Here is a 20,026-nt window from a genome sequence, read left to right as displayed (position 1 = left end):
TTAATATAATTAATTAATAGAAACATTTTGTTAATTACCGTGTTTGCAAAAAGAAAAATTTATTTAAGTATATAAAACTGCACCCCTTAAGTGAAAATTCTAGATCCGTTGGTTTATGAATCTACTCACCAAGTTATTTAGAGGGAGGATGTTTTGAACTAATTTCCGGAGGAATAAAAGATTCTAGGATGGACTCTTAACTTCCACAGACGGTTTCCATTTATCAGTTATGCTAGTGTCGATGTGAGCATTTCAATGCACAAGTGTTTGTAATAAGAGGAGACAGAATAGGTTCCTGTTTGCGATAAGGTCCATTTGTGAGTGTCAGTTCTTGAGGATAATGGTATAGTGAGAATTTAATCAAAACTACATTGAATCATGAAAATTAGAAGCACATACCATGTTTAATCAAAACTACAATGAATTAAAACTTAAAGAGAAGGAGAAAGATGGATATGTAGTCAATTTGTCGAGAGATAGGTATGTTTCTACTACAGTTTCTCTTGGTCAAGATGTTTTTCTCAACGAAGTGAATAGAGTTTCTCTCGGTCAAGAGTGTAAGGAATTAATTCTAGAGATAAAGATAGAAACGTTCAAGAGTTTCATATACTGGGGGAAACTTCTAATTCGGAAATTAGTTTCAAGAAACTGAAAAGGCAATTTCTCTCTTCCGAATTAAGGTGTGTTTTGTTAGTTAAGAATAAGTTGGGAAGTAATAAATAAAAGAGAAGTTAAACGTGTAAGTTACTCTTAATAGACTAATTCTCTATTTCATATTATCTTTGGGCTCTAAATTCATTGACCCAATGATTTTAGACCCTAAACCCATCCCCGTAGTTATTATCCCTTCTAGATGTCGTGTTCTGGCCAACGGTTTGAATAGAAAACCGCATGTAAAATATTCCCATGCAATTCCTCTTACGGTGCTTCGCGCCTCCAAGCTAAGCTCAAGCCCGAGCAGAAAAATGTATCTGATCAGATTTAGCCGCTCCTAATCTCCAAGCTAAGCTCAACCCCAAACCCAAAAATGTAATCAAATTTAGCTGCTTCTAGATCTTCTTCTTCCTCCAACTAGTACCATATGTGAAATTGGATTGATAATATGTACATGCAATTTAATTGATTAGAAACTGTACAAATATTAGTCCCATTTTAACAACAGAGTAGAAAAGTAGATCAAATTTTTATGGGATAATGACTTAAAATAGACACGTAACTATAGATTGTACAACAGTTCAGTTTTTTCTTTTATTTGTGTGTAGTGTCACCGGGGTCTTGTTTTGTTGACGATCAGCCACAGCATCCTCCTCTCTGCATAATAGCTCCATCTCTTGATCCTGGTGGGCCTAAGGCCCGCCCAGAACCAATCTTGATGCCAGATGACTGCAATCAAAGACAGCAATCAGAGTTTTAATGCTGTTATGGTTTGTCTTCAACAAATCAATAGGAAGGAAGAGAAACAAATAAGGTCAATCAGTTTGATACTCATGGGCTGTCCCATGTAAAATGGGCTCCTGGTCCATCTCTTTTGAGCCCGCTCCAAGTAATCGCGATCAGTGGATAATTATCACTGAAGTGGAACTTGGTGCATATTCAGCATGCATTTCGAGCCGTACTCCAACTAAAGTTCTACTTTTCTTGGATGACAGTGATCGAAGGGATCGAGTTTTCTTCGAAACAAATCGGGACAATGAATTCAGTAATAATCTAAATTTGTGAATTATAAAACATTAATATCCGCACTTAATGATCTGATAAATGTCGATCATTACTGTGTACAACTCTAGATAGTACGTCTAATGACCTCTAACATGGTCAACAAGTTTGTTAAGAAATCTTGATTATAGTAGTGTACTCACTGTCAATCAGTAATTTTAGTTAGAGCTTCCAGGCTTTTCCTTGCCTTCAGGCAGTTCAATAAGACTTGCCACTTCTCAAGAAAACTACAGGAACTGTTAATCTCCCTGACTGGGAAAAAAATGTGGGTTTACCTCATTAGACACATCAAATACGCCTTCCTGAATATTGTGCAAGATCTTTGAAGCAGTACTTGTGAAGGCCTGGAAATAAAACATTTTAGAGATCAAAACTTCAACACCACACAGGAAACTGCCTCATAAACCGACTCTGTATAGCAAAACGGGATTATTTGAGTCCGCGTATTACCTCAGTCACATTTTGGGATGTTCTAGCTGATGTTTCCAAGAATATAAGTCCGTTCTCCTTTGCAAACTGCTCCCCTTCCTCTTTTGTGACAGCCCTTCGATGGGCAAGATCACACTTGTTCCCAATTAGTGCAATTGACATGGTACCGTTGGCATGCTGCCTGGCATCCTCAAGCCAGCGTGCAAGATGATTAAATGTCTCTCTCCTGGATAAATAGCATGAAACTGTTATCCTTGAGAAAGAGCATAATGGGGGAGGGAGAGAGAGAGAGACCTAGATATGTCATAGACCAGTAGTGCTCCAGCTGCTCCTCTGTAGTAAGATCTAGTGATGGATCTAAAAGCTTCCTGACCAGCCTGAAATAAGGGACAAGCTCGAGACTAAGAATCTTCACTAGACAAACTTAAGTAGTTAAGATTAGCTGATTTAGTTTAACACAGTGGCATCCAGATTTGGCCTTTCAAACAAATAAATAGATAAACTATGATCGTTTCGTTGCGGGGAATTGAAACCAAACAGTTGAAGATGATGAACTTATTGGCATACATACTACTATCAAGAAAGAAGAGTCATGACTCATTTCTATAGTGTGCCCTGGAAACCAAAGACAATATGCGCAACCGAGTACCCGTGTTAAGTTAGTAAAAAACTCTCTCCTGCCTGTAAGGTTGTAAACCAACAGACCTGGTGATTGATTATATACTAGCTGGAAACCAGACCCCACGATGGAGCCTGCTCGATTACTCTAGTTTGATCTTCTTTGTATATTAACCAGGTTCATGGCTTCCCAATGATTGAAATAGTTCAAGACTTAAAGTGGTTACTAAAGTAGTCTATTTCAAAAATTATGACCTACTAAGAAAGAAGAAAAATGTGAATAAGAGAAACGGACTCCAAACATGCGAGGACACGAGCACTATCAATTTTCTATATTGTCATCTGCACTTCTGCCACGCAGGCTCTACTCCTGCAGTCACAGGGTCTTGTTACTAGAAGAGGCTTTCCAAACCCACCAAAAACGTCTCTAAAATTAAAAAGCTTGAGCTTACACCTATAGCCAAGGTTCCATACAATTCCTCAAGCAATGACAGACAATCACAAGACACACGAGTGAAGACATAAGTTCTCACACACAGACATAGTTATCCTCCCAAACTTCAAACAACCATTTTCACATACATTTAGAGTTCAACTTCTTCATCCGATTCATGCTTTCAATTCCAAAAGAAAACAAACACTGTTTCCAGTAAATGACTATAAATAGCTCAGTAAGTTCAGCTTAAGCTATGCAACAAAAACAATTCCTTACCCTAATCTCTTTGCTTTCAGAAAATCAAAACAAGTAACTCAAAATTCAATCAACTAAAATTGATCATATAAAAGAATTTCAGAGAGTAAAGTAATAAGAAACAAACCGTGTCCCAAATTTGAAGTTTGATTGATTGACCTTCAACAGTGATCATCTTAGCACCAAATTCAACACCAATAGTTAGATCATGAATTGGTTGGAACCTTTGATCTGTGAATTGTAACAATAAACATGATTTTCCAACACCTGCAAAAAAAAAAAAAAAAAAAAACCCATTTAGAGACTTGCTCATAGAGTAGAATTTTGAATTGGAAAGGAAAAATTAAGTAGAAATTTTACCAGTGTCCCCAATAATTATATACTTGAACAGATAATCGTAAGACATGTTTCTGAAAGAAACCAAGTAGAGAGAGATAAAGTAAGAGAGTTCAAGGATGTGATAACAGGTTAATTTGAGAGATATGTGGGGGTTTGAAAAATTAGTTTGGTTTCTTCTGCTCTTCAAATTAAGTTGTTGGGTTTGACAAGGAATTGACTAGCTCTTATTTAGATAATCTTTTCTATTAGGTAGGATTTTCCTTTACTTTTGAATGTACCACAACTAGTTGATATTACTAGGGTATAAGGCCGACATAGACAATTCAATCAAATCGTTATGTAAAATGCTTATGTGAAAATAAATTTTAGCTTAGAAACTGTAGGTAATTTTTTTTTAAAAAAATCGACTACGATGTACGCTAGTCGTTACAAGGCATTGATTGATACATCATGAAGATGCGATGAACACGATAACCGTCTAATTTAAACAGGGCCGTGCCTGAGAATCCAGAGGCCCTGTGCGAAATTTGAATGTGGGCCCGTCGTGCCATAAAGATTATAAAAAAATATATAATGTAAGCTAATTTATGAGCCGGTAGATGAAACCATAAATGAGCCCAATAACATTTTGCAAAAAAGTAGTCATAGGAAAAAAAAATCATTCTAAAATTTATTTTTATTAGAAATCTAGTCTAAGAATTCACAATCACCGGTAAGTAAAAGATTTATTTATTCTATCTTGAGACTTCAAATATAAGTTTATAACTATAAATGACATTGAAATTTTAAATTTTAATTGAACATGTCGATCTTAATGTACTATCATATTAAATATGTAGTTTGTCATTTATTAAACAAACGAGGGGCAGAACAAAGACTTTAAATAACAAAATGTTTAAGAAAAAGTGTAATGGAGTAAAAATAAATATTGGTTTAATAGTTATACTCATAACCTCACAGAGGAGACAAAACCAACAAAAACTCCAAAACATAAAAATAATGTCAACACTTGGTTGTCTGAGTAGTTGAAAGTGTTGGGATAAACTCCAAAACCCTAGAGATTCCATTCAGAAAAGAGATAGAATTCACGGTTATTGAATTTGGGTTATTAAGGGTGCAAATACAAATAAGTGTGTCCGATTTTAGGCTCTATGTTGTTGGGCTTTAGTGTTTATCATGATAATCTCCAAACAGCAATTTTAGCCTTTTAGGCGCCCAATAAAACACCTAATAAAAGGCGCTAAACACAATATTTAGAGGTGTCTATAGATATCGCCCAAAAAAATATGATTAGCAACGCAGGCTGGGAGAGTCGAACCCGCGTCAGCAGCATAGCACTCTGCTCTCGTTACCAACTAAGCTATTGGCTTCATCTGTAATAATTTAGGATATCTCTTTTATATAACCGTCTAGGCCACTATAAAAAGTAGGCCCTTCGTGTTTGGGGGCCTAGTGCGGGCGCCCCCTGCCCGCACTCCCCCAAGCACGGTCCTGAATTTAAACCATAATAAAAGAGGCGTAAAGTCCGACAATATGAAAAGAGCCTAAAGTGCAACAATATCAAAGAGGCCTAAAGCCCGACAAATTTATTATAATATTTACTTTATATATTGCATAAATTACATGGGACAAATCTTGATGGCAAACTGCTTCCACCGATACTCGATCTCACGACCTCATGGGTTTAAGAAGGATGTCCAATTAATAGCAACAACAGAAACCATAAAACCTAAAACCATAAAATTTGTAACCACCACAAATCCCTAAATCAAAATCTTAAAACGAAATCGATTGAGAAAGAGATCGATCGACTCATACCAAAAAATCTAATTGCATAATAACAAAAAACAATTTAAATAACAACTTAAACAACAACTCAACTTTTGATAATGTTGAGAGAGAAAAAACAAAGAGGAGGATATTATCGAGTAATATCTAAGATAAGTTTAGGAAGTATAATCTTAACATTTCGAGATAAGTATTGGAAGGTGTAGTCTTAGCCATTGAAGATGAGGGAATATTCTAAAAAAGATATCATCATCCCTTATTATATAGATTACCAGTAAGGTGGTTATATCTTCACAAAAATTAAAATAATGCACAATCGTTTTTACAACGATAACAACGTCTTTTCTCCGGTACCAAATGCAATTGTTTGCAATACCAAAAGGAATTTGCAAACACATAGAGATGATCTAGAAGTCTTTTTAGTGGGGAAAACAAAAAGGGCTTATGCACCAAATTCTAGAATTCCATCTACACTCAGAAAAAGAATGAAGGATTAGGCATCCATACACCTAGACAACTTGGCATCTTTAGGAAAACTAGCATGGAGACCCAGAACTGAACCCAACTCTTTATGGGCTAGACTTCTCGAGGCCAAATACTTTAAGAACTCCACTCTCCTTGGACCCGCCAAACCCCACGATTCACAGATCTCGAAAAATTTGTCGAAACCTAGATATCATCCAACCTTTTCTAGTTTAGGAAATACATAAAGGAGTAAACATTTACATGTGGACTAATTATGTTGTGATGGAACATTCCACTTCTCCAATCAACTTTATGTAATCACTTGCTTAATCTTATTCAAACGATCGACCTCCAACCTTAGGAATCCACAAACCTTAGATGGTCTCTTACCGGATCCACAATTTACTCGACCTCCATCTGGACTGTAAATTGTAACATGTATTTCACCTCAACAACAATCTTAGATGAACTTCCAGAAAATCTTTTTAAGTTTTTGAGTGTAGATTATTCCTCAACTAAAGACTATATATGTGTAAGATACTTTGAAAGCATTGACCTTCAAAAAGGATATATATGAAACCTTGAAAGGATTGAAGATGATCGTATATATAAAAGAAAGATTCCAACAAAGCTGGTAGGATAATACCAGTGCGGTAGCTGCAATTTTGACACAAACTTGATGAAATCTTGGCACCAGAAAGAAGGGAATAAGTCCAGCCAAACTTTTAAAAAGATAGAAGTTCATAATCCTTTTAGAGAGGAAGAAGATCACGAAATAAGGCGTCAAAGAGAAAAACGAAATCAATTAGGGAAGATTTCTTTAAAAGGACGGGGCTTGGCTTAAACACAAAGTGGTGCTCTTAGTGAAAGAACGGGTTCGTTGCCAATTGCCATATGTACGATATAAAATTGTATTTTATCTGACAGAGAAGGACGTGTGCCTAATTTAAGTCGAATGCTGCGGAAATTCGTATTAAGTGAGAAAAAATGGGAGGCAAAAATAAATGTCCAACACTAATTGAGGGCCGAGATGGAATTACCCCACAAGATTTTGAATAAAGAATTCCAGAAAACTCTGTATAGGCAAGAAAAAACAATGTCGTGTCGTGATGACTAGTATCTTAAAATTTAATTTGACTTATTTTTTTCTTCACAGAAATATACATAAACAAATTTCTCCTTTCCGGTGGAGATCAGCTGAGATTTTCTTCCTTTGATCTTCTCTTCTTCTTTCCTCTGCTGGGTATTGGCAGTTCACCAAGTAAATGACGATCACAGAAACTCCGATCATCAAAGATGAATCCCTCACTGTAAGCGGGAAAGTGGTGTTAACAAGAGTTCCGGCAAATGTTGTCATTTCTCCGGTTGATTGTGGGTCAGCTTTCATCGGTGCAATTTCTTCTCATAGAAATTCTCGCCATCTCTTCACTCTTGGAGTTCTTGAGTAGGTTTTCTGTTCTCTGTTGCAATATTTCATTGTTGTCCTTGAGTTACCCAAGTTAATAAATTTTCTTTTTTTGATTTCAATTATTTGGTAGAATTGTTTCATGATTTATGTGAGTTTTGATGTAATTTTAAAGGTTTATGCTATTCATTAATTTGAAATTTGAAGATGAAAATGGTAAGTTTAGTTTGTACTTTTTCTTTCATTAAAGATGAAAATGTTAAGTTTCGGTTTTGATCTAAGGTTGTGTTTGTTCTTCTCATATTCAAACTTATTTTTCAGCTGAAAACTTGCGAAATTACTTGTTTTAAGATCTAACTCCATTTAGAAATGTAAAATCAACAAACAAATTCAGATTTCACTTTACTAAAAAAACAAACACAACCTAACTTAATACGTCTTAACTTACGCCGATTAGTTATCGATTACTTATATCTATGTGGTATGGCAACTGCAGCGGATATCGGTGTCTATTTCTCTTCAGATTTAAGATCTGGTGGATGATACCAGGAGTAGGAAAATCCGGCAGGGATATTCCAGTTGAAACCCAATTGTTGCTTTTGGAAGCGAGGGAGAATTCTGACCTTCGTGACGACAGTAATGAGTTGACTACCCATAAAACGTCTTATATACTTATATTGCCTGTGTTAGATGGTGAATTCCGAGCTAGTTTGCAAGGGACTTCTACTAATGAGCTTCAATTATGCGTCGAGAGTGGTTAGTACCTTCCTTACTTGTATAGTCCAAGAGCATATTTGCTCGATATTCATTTTTAGCTTGACTTGAGTTGAATTTTCAAATTGTCCATTGCTTTAGGGGACCCCGATGTTCAATCCTCCCAAGCATTGGAAGCTGTTTTCATCAATTCGGGTTCCAACCCGTTTGAGCTCATGAAAGAGTCTATCAAGTAGTTTTACTAAACTCTTTAGGGATTTCTCCATTTTTGCTTTGGTATCTTAAACTTTTAGTTTTCAAATTATAATGTTTGTAGGATATTGGAAAAGAAGAAAGGTACTTTCAGTCACATTGAGGAGAAAAAGGTTAGAATGAATCACAAAAAGCGCACCGATATTTTATTCATGAGGTCAATTCTAAAGGAGAATTTGTGACAGAGGCGATATGAAAATAGTTTTCCCATCTCGATTATCCGATGTGACATACCATTTTTGTTTTAACTGACAGATTGCAAAACACTTAGATTGGTTTGGTTGGTGCACTTGGGATGCTTTCTATACAGAAGTAAACCCCCAGGGCATAAAGGATGGTCTTGAAAGGTAATATCGAGTAAGTCATTTGGGTTTCGAGAGTATAGCTAATCGATCACTGCGTTCTAATTTCTAAATCTTTATTGGTGTCTTCTATTTTTTGTTTTCTACAGTCTATCTGCAGGAGGATGTCCACCGAAATTTCTGATAATTGATGATGGTTGGCAAGATACGGTAAATGAATTTTATAAAGAAGGTGAACCACTAATCGAAGGAACTCAGTAAGTTCATTATAATACTTATTGAGGCCTTTACGAGCTCTTCTTTATGATCTGAAAAATTATAATCCTCCTCCATTGAATCTTTCTGATAAATAATAGATTTGCAACAAGATTAGTTGATATCAAAGAAAACCAAAAGTTCAAGGATATTGATTCTGATGGTACAAGCAATGACCTCAGTGGCTTCATCAAATCCATCAAAAAGAAATATGGGCTGAAGTAAGTTCCTTCTCACATCATTGATTTATATCATTTTGTTGATTTAGGTGGTGTTTGTTTTTTATTGTCTTATCTGACTCACCCCAATTTGATTTGTCTAAATCTGAGTCTTTTGAGAGTCTGATTTTTCTGTCCAAGAAACAATAGTCATTTGTAGATATTTCAGGCAGTGGGCACTTAGAGCAAACTCAATAGAGACTCCCAAATGGGAGGATCCCATCTCATTTTAGGAGCCTCTCAATTTCTTGGAGCCTCTTGGGTTCCCAACTCAAAGAGCGTAAATGAGGGGCTCCCAACCCAAATTTAATTTGTTTTATAAGTGCGTGATGTACGTGTTTTGGGATTTTAATTCCAATTTTCAACTATGAAATTATTGTTCCAAATTTAAAATTTGACCCAATTTTCGAGTGGGGGAATTCTAAAAAGATTTAAGAAAAAAAAGAAAATGAACTTAAAAAATTATTTGGAGAAGAACTTTACAAAAATTAGAAAAAAAAGAAGATTTTTTAAAAAGTCTTAAAAAAGAATAGGGGATCCACCCCAAACTAGCCGTCTCCTTGCATCTCTCAAAGGGACTCCGTTGTGGAGCTCCAAGGGGGGGATCGCAGCCTGTCGGCGAGTCCAATTCCAGGACTCTCACCTATTGGGCAAACACGGCTAGGGGCCGGGCTGTCAAATTTTTGAATTTGGGAGCCCAACCCTAAATGGCTGTGCTCTTAAGTCATACATACTTCATGCCTGACTTAAATGGATCTTGAATCAGCCCAAGTCAGTCACTCGGACTAGTCAGATTAAAAACTAACATTCTGAAATCTGGCTTAAGTCAATTCAGATCTTGAGTCAGATTTTAAATCTCAATTTGAAGAAAAAAACACCACTTAACTTTCAGTATTAAAGTTCAGGTGGATTTCTCAATGTTACAGATACATCTACATGTGGCATGCTTTGGTTGGTTATTGGGGAGGGCTCCTTCCAACATCTGAAGCATTGAAAAAATACAACCCAAGGCTCGTTTACCCAGTTCAATCTCCTGGTAATGTGGGAAATCTTAGAGATATCGCTATGGATAGTTTGGAGAAATATGGAGTTGGGCTCGTTGATCCGCTAAAGATAGACGAGTTCTATAATGATCTTCATAGTTATCTTGCTAGTAGTGGTGTAGATGGAGTGAAGGTAGATGTGCAGAATGTAGTAGAAACAATGGCATCTGGTTATGGTGGGCGAGTTTCCTTGACAAGACAGTATCAGTTCGCACTCGAAGAGTCCATTTCAAGAAACTTCAAAGACAACAATTTGATTTGCTGCATGTGTCACAACTCTGACTACATTTTCAGGTCTGCCCTGTCTATCTATATTATATATATATATATATATATATATATAGTTACATGTTTGAATAGTTGTAGGGGAGAATTATTAATAGTTCCTAGTGATTTTTCAGTTCGAAAAAGAGTTCTGTTGCTAGAGCCTCAGAAGATTTCATGCCGAAAGAACCAACTTTCCAGACTTTGCACATCGCTACCGTGGCATTCAATAGTCTTTTTCTGGGGGAGATTGTTGTACCAGATTGGGACATGTTCCATGTAAGTTTTAATGAAATTTAGTTCACTGTTTTTGTATTATTATCAAATTCATTCCGAAAACTGGGTATATAAAGGACTTCAGAAATATTGATTTCTGAATAAAACTAAAAGAAGAAAAAGGGGTCTGTCAGGAGTGCGAAGACTTCAAAATTTTTTGATGCTTAATTTCAGAGCAATCATGAAACGGCTGAATTCCATGGCGCGGCTAGAGCAATAGGCGGATGTGGAGTATATGTAAGGTGAGCTGAACATGCCATGTTAAGTTTTTGACTCTTGTGGTCAAGCTATCGTTGCTTTGACTATTTCGGGGTTGAAGCCACACATCTTCTGATTGTTTTGGTGCTTCCTATCATTAGATTTCTCATAGTGACAAAAGTTACCTAAAAATTCTTTTTGTTGCTACACGTAGTGATAAACCAGGGAATCACGATTTTAAGATCCTGCGAAAGTTAGTATTACCAGATGGATCTGTTCTAAGAGCGAGATATGCGGCACGACCGACTCGTGATTGTTTGTTTGAAGATCCTGTCATGGATGGCAAAAGGTAAACTTCTTTCTCTAACATCATATATTGAAGTTACCAATGACTCGATAACTTCAACTAAATCATAACTTTAATGTCCTTTGTAGTTTGCTCAAGGTTTGGAACTTGAACAAGTTATCAGGAGTTGTCGGTGTTTTTAACTGTCAAGGAGTAGGAAGTTGGCCAATGAAAGAGGAACCTCTTGAAGACCTAGTTAATGAATCGAAGTTAAAAACACTTTATGGTTCTGTCAGTCCTAGCAATGTCGAATTCCTTGAAGAGATTGCAGGTGAAAACTGGACTGGAGAAAGTGCAGTTTATGCCTTCAATTCAGGTACTTTTTCAACTAAAACCATTTTTAGTTGGCATTTTTTCGGCTTTGATTAACAGTAAAATTATTGAACTTCTTTTCTAGGGTTACTATCTGTATTACCGAATAACGGAAAGGTGGAAGTTTCTTTGGGTGTTCTACAATGTGAAATTTATACTGTATCTCCAATCAGGGTTAGTCATTTAAACACCATCATCTGTTTCATTCTTTGCTTTCCCTAGTTTGAACATAACTTAGGTGGTGTTGTGTTTTTTATAAGCTCAGAGCTCTGACTCAAAATCTGAATTTACTAGTCAGATTTCAGAATAATTTCAACTCGTGTATCTGACTCATCTAAATGACTTGATCTGCAGCTGATTATGGGCCCATTTGAGTCGGGCGTAATATATATCTCAGTAAAGAGAACATTATCGAAAATTGCCTAATCGAAAAAAAAAATCAGACTCAGGCTTACTCCTATTCAGAAAAACCAGGGTCGCACGTATCAAATTAAGAAATTAAAAAAAAAACACCACCTTAGATACTAATTGTGATACTGCATCAGGAATACAATCAAGTGGTTTACTTTGCCCCGATCGGATTGATTGATATGTATAATTCCGGAGGTGCAATTGAAGCTTTGAACTGCACCAATGATTCTTCAGGCTGTACAATAAAAGTTAAAGGGCGGGGCTGTGGTAGATTTGGAGCTTATTCAAGAACACAACCTAAATCTTGTTATGTAGACGGAAAAGAAGAAAGATTTGATTATGATGGTAAGAATGGCTTCTGTACATTATATCTTCCACCTTGTTTTGAAGGTAAAATCAATTCTAGGGAAATCAATTTTCTTTTTTGATTCCTTTCCATTTATGGTTCAATATAACATACATCTGTGTACTGTACTGAGAATATTTACGTCTTTGTACTGTCGAATATTTCATTTTCCAATAGCAGAAAAGCCCTAAACCTTGTTTGAATTCACACATCTGATAAATCCTAGCATAATGATTCAAACTGAATTCATATGATTTTAAGACTAGAGGAAATTCTGTCATGACAAGAAACTAATCTACAAACTGCACATTTCTAAAAACCAGACGTTTCCGTGATGCAACCAGTATTTTTCACTACTTAACCATGAATCCATAATTAACCCAAATCTATGAACCCAAATCTGATGGACAACTTAGGGAACTGAAAAACAATGTACCATCACTAAGTTCGTACTCGAACCCGACAAACTTAAACATTACCAACTATACATAAATCTATATACAAGTCTCCATCGGAATAAAAATATATTGAAGTTGTAGTTATATATATTGTAAACATGTAGTTAGAGCGAGTCTAGATCTGACAAACTAGTGCATCAAGAACTTTGCAGCTGAACGTCACGACTTGTCAGTGGAATGTAGCGAACGGAAAGTTCACTACGTATGGTGACAGTTCCATCGAGTTTCTTGTCTATTACTTGCAAATCTTGGATACCAACCCCAACTGGAATCACCAATCTACCTCCCGGCTTTAACTGGTCTACAAGTGCTTGTGGGATTTCTGGTGCCGCAGCTCCCACGTGAATGGCATCATACGGTGCGAATTCTGGCCATCCGAGCCTTCCGTCTGCAACCACGCAATTATTAGACAAATCTATGATAAGTTACCAAGTGGAAACATATTTCTCATAAGTCATAACCTAACTGTTATGGGAGAATGTCGAAATTCAATGTTTGCACCTAAGGGGTCTTCTGGAGCTGAAGATAGTTCAATGTGATACTAGTTTATGCAAATATGATAAAACAAGCTCTGTGAATGAGAGGTCCGATATATATTCACTCAATTTAATGGTCATGCAACAATGGAACCATTTGAAGGCAAAAAAGATCAGTCAGTGTTTGGGAGAACATACCACCAACATTTATGGAGAGAGAACCTTCCTTCAGCAGGGGTGCTGCTGCACTCTTTTGGATATTCTCAATGGAAGTACTTGCTAATTCAGGAATGTGTTCCACACCAACTGCACGTCCTTCAGCCCCAACCATCAAAGCAAAGCACGCAGTCAAATATCCCGTTCCTACAAAAAAATTACAGTTAACTACAGGAACTGAATGATCCAAATGGTTCTTATGCAATCTGGACTCTGGAGGTGATTTAAAAAATGAGACCAAATTATGCTTACAGAGTAACCAGCACCATTTGAGATAATGATGGAAAGAAGCTATCAAGCCCCTATTAAGTTTTTGGTCATCCAACTCAAAACTAATTGGCAATGAGTGGAGAGGACCTAGACATTACACTTTAAGTTACTAAATTACCCTTCTCCTATATGGTACTAGTCTCATGTGTGGTGTTATGTCAACCAAACACGTGCTTTTTGTTCTTTTCGGGTGACGAGGAGCGCGTGTGGCTTTTAAACCTATCATATCTGGGCCAACCTCTGATATCATGTTACTTTTGTTGTCGTCGAACTCAAAACTAATTGGCAATGAGTGGAGAGGGTCTTGACGTTATATTCTTGGTCCTGCTCCTTAGTTCATTCTTCTCCCTTGTGGGACTATTCTCACATGCCCCCTTGCGTGAGGGGCTTCATTGAGCGTAACACGTGTTCTTTTTTTTTTTCGTTTCGGCTGACGTGGAGCTCGTGTGACTTTAATCACGTGTGGGCATAGCTCTGATATCATATTAAGTTTGTGGTCATCCAACTCAAAACCAATGGGCAATGAGTGTAGAGGACCTAGACATTATATTTTTAGTTACTATATTACCCTTCTCCCAAGTGGGACTATTCTCACCTTTCCAACTCATAGCTACCTTAACAAAACAACCCTTGAATACATACTCAGTTTCCTTTTTCTACAAATATTTGTTATGTGACGTATTTGAATTCTAGCAGCAACTGGAGGAATGAAACTGAAGTGCTAATTTCAGAAATAAAATAAAATTTACATAGTTAATGTTCAGCTGATATGACCAACCTACAATTCGATTGATTTTTATAAGAGCGATTGAGAAATAAAAAAGACGATGAAATCATCCATGTAAACATCAATTCTAGCCTCTTACAGGACATGCGAATCCAAATAGTTGAACCATAAAGAGAATTGTTTTTAACTAATAGCTATTAGTATATAAAGCTTACTGCTAGAAATTGGGATTAAACAAGCAACTCTTCACCTAGGTTTTCAAAAAAAAAGTTACCTTTTTAAAGAAGATAAAACAAGCATAATGAAAGGAAAAACACTTATTTTCACACCATTATTACCAATGCCGAAAAGAGAATCACAATGGGTCCAAACTCCAAACCCATGTTACATTGACAACCTTATATATGCATTGGAAAGTTACTGGAGTCGTAACACTCATGTAAATAAATTTAGTCATACATGGGCCTGAAAGACCTCCTAGACTTGGTTGTAAACTAGCATCTTTTATTATGTCTTGGATAAGATCTTTCGGGTGGGCTACAAAAGCCTGGGGTGATATATGACAGACCCCTACCGCTTAATAAGAACATGTACCATGTAGCCTTAGGCCGAGTTGGTCTAGGTAAATGCCTAATAAAAAACTGTGTGACTAGTATATAGGTATGTGTTTGATGAAAAACAACGTACAATGCTCGATTTCCCATTCAAAGTGTTACCTTTTTGGATCTTGAGATATGCCGAGTGACACTGTAAAGAACGAAAAAATGAAGTTGAAACAATAACTAGGAAAAGCTTAAATACCTGAGCCAACATCTAATGCGTGCATACCGGATTTCAAATTCTCCGATAACAGTTCAAGGCATGCAGCGTGCATATGAGGTGCAGAAATAGTGGCATTATATCCTATATACATGGGGCTATCGACATAGGTTTGAACTCCGATAGGTACAAATAATCCTCTATCAATTGTCTCCATTACTTCAGCTACCTTGTTTGATTTAATCACCCCTTTCTTCTCCAACCGATCAACCATATCTTTGTTCTTACCCATCTTTCCCTTGGTCAATACTTGCTAGAAATCATTTAACACAATATTATCATTGACAAATTGATGGGCCTAAATATTAGGGTTAGGTCAAATTAGAGAAATCAAGTGAAGTAACACAGGATCAAACACAGTTCATGATTCCACAACTTAACAAGTCAAATCAAGAAGAAAATTTCTGCTTTGATATCAATTAAAGATTAGATCTCATAAATTTATACGAAATACATATTTTGATCGATTTAAATTGTTTCACTAAACCTAATCAGCAAAATCTCAAATGTTTAAGAGAAGCGAAAGAAAGAGAAGGGTAGATGGAGAAGTAGTACAGTACCTCCGTCCTGAGAAAATGGTAGTTCCCCGTCGCGAAAATTAGGGCTTTGGAGAATATCAAAAAGTGGATTTTGAACAGTTGGAGGTAGTGGTGAAGGTCACTTTAAAATTTAGAGGCGCACGATAGCGGCAATCATAAGCTGCTATCGTGCGCCCAATTTCTCGCGCGTTTTTAATCTCACTTGCGCTAACAATAACTTGACGCGAGTCATCATAGTTATTTAAAACTTGTTATTTCCCAAATGTCCCCTTAGTTTATGACCGGATTCTAGTTTAATCCCCTAGTTTATAGAAAATGTCCATATGACCCCTTTTCTTCTTTTTCGACTATTGATTCTTAACTTTGTTTTGGACTACGGATTAGCTTAGGAGAGGAGGGTTTTTTGGTTGTTTTTCCTCCCTGGTGGCGCCGCCTCCAGTGGCGGTTACCACCGAAAAATTGGCGAAACCGCTCCCTTCCCTTGATCTTCTTCTTCTTCCTCTTGATCTTCTTCTTCTTCCTCTTGATCTCTCCCTTTCTATTCATTGGAAAAAATGATCTTAGATCTAATTTCTTCCCTTTCCCACAATCACATTCAAATCCTAATTCTTTTCTCTGCAACAACAATTACAACAAGGAAATCTATTCCCACTTACTAGAAGGCAATACAACTCATGTACAAAGAAAAACACACCGTTTGATCATTTAATGAAGAAGGTGAATTATTAGGTACCAAGATTATAGGTGTGTGGGGTTTTTCTGGTCTATCTATGTTTGAACTCTCTCTCAATTCCAATCACAAGAGAATACTGACTCGCTGAGACTTACTGAGTTAATTATGCTTTCCGATGATGACGGCGGTTTTTTTTCAATGGTGGTGACGGTTTTTCGGTGATGACGGCGGTTTTCCGACGACAATGGCGGTTTTCTGGCGAAAGCGGCGGGGATTTAAATTAGTATTTTCTTTATTTAGTATTATTTTATATTTTGTGATCTTCAGGATCTTTTCATCTTTTTTCTATCTTTTTCGTCAGAGTCTAGTCCAAATTCTCTCACCTCATGAGGTACTTTACATTCGAAATTCTTAGAATTTACTTATGTAACTCTCATGTCGCTGAACAGAGAGGAATTATTATTTGCCATGTAAATCAGTGATTTAATCACTTATGAATGAAAAAGGTTTCAATGGTTTCAAAAAAAAAAAAAAAACTTTGTTTTGGACTTTCCAGAAGTAAACTCCTTTTAATTCCCTCACATATCTTTCCTGTTGGGTTTTACACCCTTCTACTAGTGTTTATAGCGGAATTAAGACATCTAATGTCTACACTAGTATTCCCAGGATCACATGCATAAACCTATGATAATCATTAATTAAAACTAGAAAGATAAATACCTTATTCGCTAGTTTTCCCTCGAACCTTTCCAATTGCTTATGAGAAGACCAAGAGCTTCAAGTGTAGCTCCTCTACTTGGGACACGAGCAAACAATTTGATCTCCCACCTTGTTGTATAGCTAGCACACCAATGGTGGTTGGAAAAGAAGAACTCCTTTCTTCTTGACTGGATAGATAGTTAATGGGAATTAGCTCACTTTCTCCTCTCTACTTGATGTGGTAGAGTAAGAAAGCTTAGAGAGAAATTCCACACCTTATTCTCTGCCCTAAGAGTGTTTATATAGAACCCTAATAAGAATCCACCTCCTTTTAGGTTTCCTAAAACACCCTTTAGAATAAGATTTAGGGAAATAGTCGAAAATAGCAACTATTGATATTTTCTCAATTCCCTAAGGAGGAGGTGCCCAAACACCACGAAAATTGGCAGATATAATTTTTATTATATCAGAAACTAACCCTCCAAAATTCAGCCCAATCCGAGTCCTGGAAGTACCCGAACCGGTCTAGGCCCAAAAACCCTGTTTTTGGCCTTTTTGTACTATCTTTGCCTAATTCCTTTTTAGGCCTATGAGATATGTTTATGGGACACTCCCATGATTATATCTCACTCCCACTAGTCATATCCTAGATCAATTTGTCACTCTTATGTGTAACCCGTTGTAGGATCCGATCGAAGTTAGCCGCGAATTACTTCGTAATTCGACGATCGTAGTTGGTCTCTAGCTACAACTCTACGATCCCTAAATCAATCGGACTTGATGATCTTCCACATCAATTGTCCTATCCGACAAATTGTTCGCATTGTCACCTTGGTCGAAGGACATCTCCTTCAACTCCTTCAGACTCCCACTTGGACTTAGAACAAGTACAATGCTCGATTCCCATGTCACTTAGTATCCCATCTGATACGTCACGTCATTCAGACTTTCTTGATCTCGAGTACAACTGTCAAAACAAATGATTAACTTTTAATCCATTTGAGCACGGCCATGCATTTTCAGTTGTTGCTCGTCAAGTGGCCCGAGGACACTGTACCCTAACATGGTTAGGAGGACATAATCCATTCTTGCGCTCCCACTCAACTTCATGTCTATCCTGTCCTTCCCAGTATCCGCCTTTATAACCTCCTTTTACGGCGCGGCGTTTAACGGAACCAAAGTCAGACATTCCTTACATAAGATGAGCTGAGCACTCATGTTTTGAGGAATCTCTTCAATCTTGTCTTTGTGAGAAGTTTGACGATTTCATCATTCTTTGGATGAACTTCTCACGTTGAGGGTTATTCCAGTGTATAATCCCTATTATGCACTCACGTAGTCGAATCGAATACACTATTTCTATAGCCCATGAAACTGCGCTATCCCATCGACTCCCGTACTAGTCTTCGTGAGTCATTGTTGTCCATGCAATGACCTGGACTAGGGAATTGATAATGAATCACTCCAAGTTCACTTAGTAGGGTTTCATTCATCAGATCACGTATCTGACAAGCCTACTCGGAGCGTTTTCTTTATCGTGTGGACTGTCTCTTAAAATACCAAACCAAATTTTAAGGACAAAATAAAATTTCTTTTATTTTATTTATCGAATGTAAGTAATTAGGCACATAAACTCTATTATGAATCCAAATTACATTTGTTGCCATTCCCCAATGCGCTTTATACCAATGTCCCTCATGTGTGAATCATGTTTGGGCTGAGGTAACGGTTTGGTTAACGGATCTGCAACGTTATCATCCGTATGAACCTTGCAAATTACCACATCTTTTCTCTCTATGATTTCTCTAATCAAGTGGTACTTCCTTTGGATATGTTTGGATTTTTGGTGTGCTCTTGGTTCCTTGGCTTGAGCTATAGCTCCGTTGTTGTCACAATAGAGAGTCACGCCCTCTTCCATGCCAGGTACGACACCAAGTTCTATCATGAACTTCTTGATCCAGACTCCTTCCTTTGCAGCTTCCGAGGCCGCTAGGTATTCTGCTTCAGTGGTAGAGTCTGCAACTGTGCTCTGCTTGGAACTTTTCCAACATACCGCTCCTCCATTCAGACAGTAGACGAACCCAGATTGTGATTTGAAGTCGTCTCTATCCGTTTGAAAGCTTGCATCCACATGGCCTACAACTTTTAGTGTATCTTCCCCGCCATATACCAGGAAATGATCCTTAGTCCTTTTCAGGTACTTTAGGATATTCTTGGCGGCGTGCCAGTGCGCTTGGCCTGGATTTGATTGGTAACGGCTACACATGCTCAAAGCATATGAGACGTCTGGGCGAGTGCAGATCATGGCGTACATGATTGATCCTATTGCCGAAGCATAGGGTACTTTCATCATGTGTGCTAGCTCATCAGGACTCTTAGGACACTGATCTTTGCTAAGCACCATACCATGTGACATGGGAAGGAATCCTCTTTTGGAGTTTGTCATCTCGAACCGTTGAAGAATCTTATCTATATAAGTTTCTTGACTAAGTCCGATCATCCTCCTTGATCTATCTCTATAGATCTTGATTCCCAATATGTATTCTGCTTCCCCTAAGTCCTTCATAGAGAAGCATTTCCGAAGCCAGTCTTTAACTGATTCCAACATCGGAATATTGTTTCCTATGATTAATATGTCATCGACATAAAGGACTAAGAAAACTAGGTCGCTCCCACTAACCTTCTTGTAAACACAAGATTCTTCTGCATTCTTGAGAAATCCAAATTCTTTGATTTTCTCGTCGAATCGAAGATTCCAACT

The 20,026-nt window shown here is 37.2% G+C and overlaps 3 protein-coding genes across 5 annotated transcripts; 1 reads left to right on the top strand and 2 right to left on the bottom strand.

The window, feature by feature from the left end:
- Positions 1-1,089: 1,089 nt before the first annotated feature.
- LOC147567527 (ras-related protein RABB1b-like) lies at positions 1,090-5,483 on the bottom strand. The gene is made up of 7 exons (XM_086654141.1): positions 5,324-5,483; positions 3,815-4,292; positions 3,582-3,721; positions 2,440-2,522; positions 2,167-2,371; positions 1,992-2,060; positions 1,090-1,383 (listed from the first exon to the last, which is right to left on the bottom strand). The coding sequence occupies exons 2-7, from the start codon at positions 3,858-3,860 to the stop codon at positions 1,291-1,293; spliced, it is 636 nt and encodes a 211-aa protein (XP_086510267.1). The 5' UTR covers positions 3,861-4,292; positions 5,324-5,483; the 3' UTR covers positions 1,090-1,290.
- A 1,511-nt stretch (positions 5,484-6,994) lies between these two features.
- Positions 6,995-12,591, top strand: LOC147567526 (putative galactinol--sucrose galactosyltransferase 2). Its single transcript, XM_086654137.1, has 14 exons — positions 6,995-7,490; positions 7,948-8,207; positions 8,307-8,397; positions 8,482-8,530; positions 8,673-8,764; positions 8,869-8,976; positions 9,076-9,195; positions 10,119-10,529; positions 10,637-10,778; positions 10,950-11,017; positions 11,188-11,322; positions 11,409-11,635; positions 11,717-11,805; positions 12,177-12,591. Exons 1-14 carry the CDS (start codon positions 7,312-7,314, stop codon positions 12,468-12,470), a joined length of 2,265 nt encoding a protein of 754 aa, XP_086510263.1. The 5' UTR covers positions 6,995-7,311; the 3' UTR covers positions 12,471-12,591.
- A 132-nt stretch (positions 12,592-12,723) lies between these two features.
- On the bottom strand, positions 12,724-16,108 carry LOC147567525 (protein-L-isoaspartate O-methyltransferase-like). Of its 3 annotated transcripts, none has more exons than XM_086654139.1 (4): positions 15,915-16,108; positions 15,337-15,652; positions 13,521-13,685; positions 12,724-13,234 (listed from the first exon to the last, which is right to left on the bottom strand). In XM_086654139.1, exons 2-4 carry the CDS (start codon positions 15,584-15,586, stop codon positions 12,984-12,986), a joined length of 666 nt encoding a protein of 221 aa, XP_086510265.1. In that variant the 5' UTR covers positions 15,587-15,652; positions 15,915-16,108; the 3' UTR covers positions 12,724-12,983. The 3 variants fall into 3 exon arrangements, with proteins under 3 accessions (XP_086510265.1, XP_086510264.1, XP_086510266.1); XM_086654138.1 differs by having other exon boundaries at positions 15,337-15,607; XM_086654140.1 differs by having other exon boundaries at positions 15,364-15,607; positions 15,915-16,105.
- Positions 16,109-20,026: the final 3,918 nt, after the last annotated feature.

This window comes from Eschscholzia californica, unplaced genomic scaffold, assembly GCF_041429995.1.
Source record: "Eschscholzia californica isolate CP2 unplaced genomic scaffold, dmEscCali1.0.p SCAF_1, whole genome shotgun sequence".
Lineage (NCBI taxonomy): Eukaryota > Viridiplantae > Streptophyta > Magnoliopsida > Ranunculales > Papaveraceae > Eschscholzia > Eschscholzia californica.
This window is presented reverse-complemented; position numbering and strand designations above follow the sequence as displayed.

Bases quoted from the DNA above. Each gene is read 5' to 3' on its own strand.
- LOC147567527 (XM_086654141.1), bottom strand. From the start codon at position 3,860: ATGTCTTACGATTATCTGTTCAAGTATATAATTATTGGGGACACTG. The intron at 3,722-3,814 runs GTAAAATTTCTA...TTTTTTTTGCAG, and splicing joins TATAATTATTGGGGACACTG to GTGTTGGAAAATCATGTTTA. The intron at 2,372-2,439 runs GTCTCTCTCTCT...CTATTTATCCAG, and splicing joins CTGGTCTATGACATATCTAG to GAGAGAGACATTTAATCATC.
- LOC147567525 (XM_086654139.1), bottom strand. From the start codon at position 15,586: ATGGGTAAGAACAAAGATATGGTTGATCGGTTGGAGAAGAAAGGGGTG. The intron at 13,686-15,336 runs GTATTTAAGCTT...ATTTTTTTGTAG, and splicing joins CGCATTAGATGTTGGCTCAG to GAACGGGATATTTGACTGCG. The intron at 13,235-13,520 runs GTATGTTCTCCC...GCGTGGTTGCAG, and splicing joins TCTCTCCATAAATGTTGGTG to ACGGAAGGCTCGGATGGCCA.
- LOC147567526 (XM_086654137.1), top strand. From the start codon at position 7,312: ATGACGATCACAGAAACTCCGATCATCAAAGATGAATCCCTCACTGTA. The intron at 10,530-10,636 runs GTCTGCCCTGTC...GTGATTTTTCAG, and splicing joins AACTCTGACTACATTTTCAG to TTCGAAAAAGAGTTCTGTTG. The intron at 10,779-10,949 runs GTAAGTTTTAAT...GCTTAATTTCAG, and splicing joins CAGATTGGGACATGTTCCAT to AGCAATCATGAAACGGCTGA.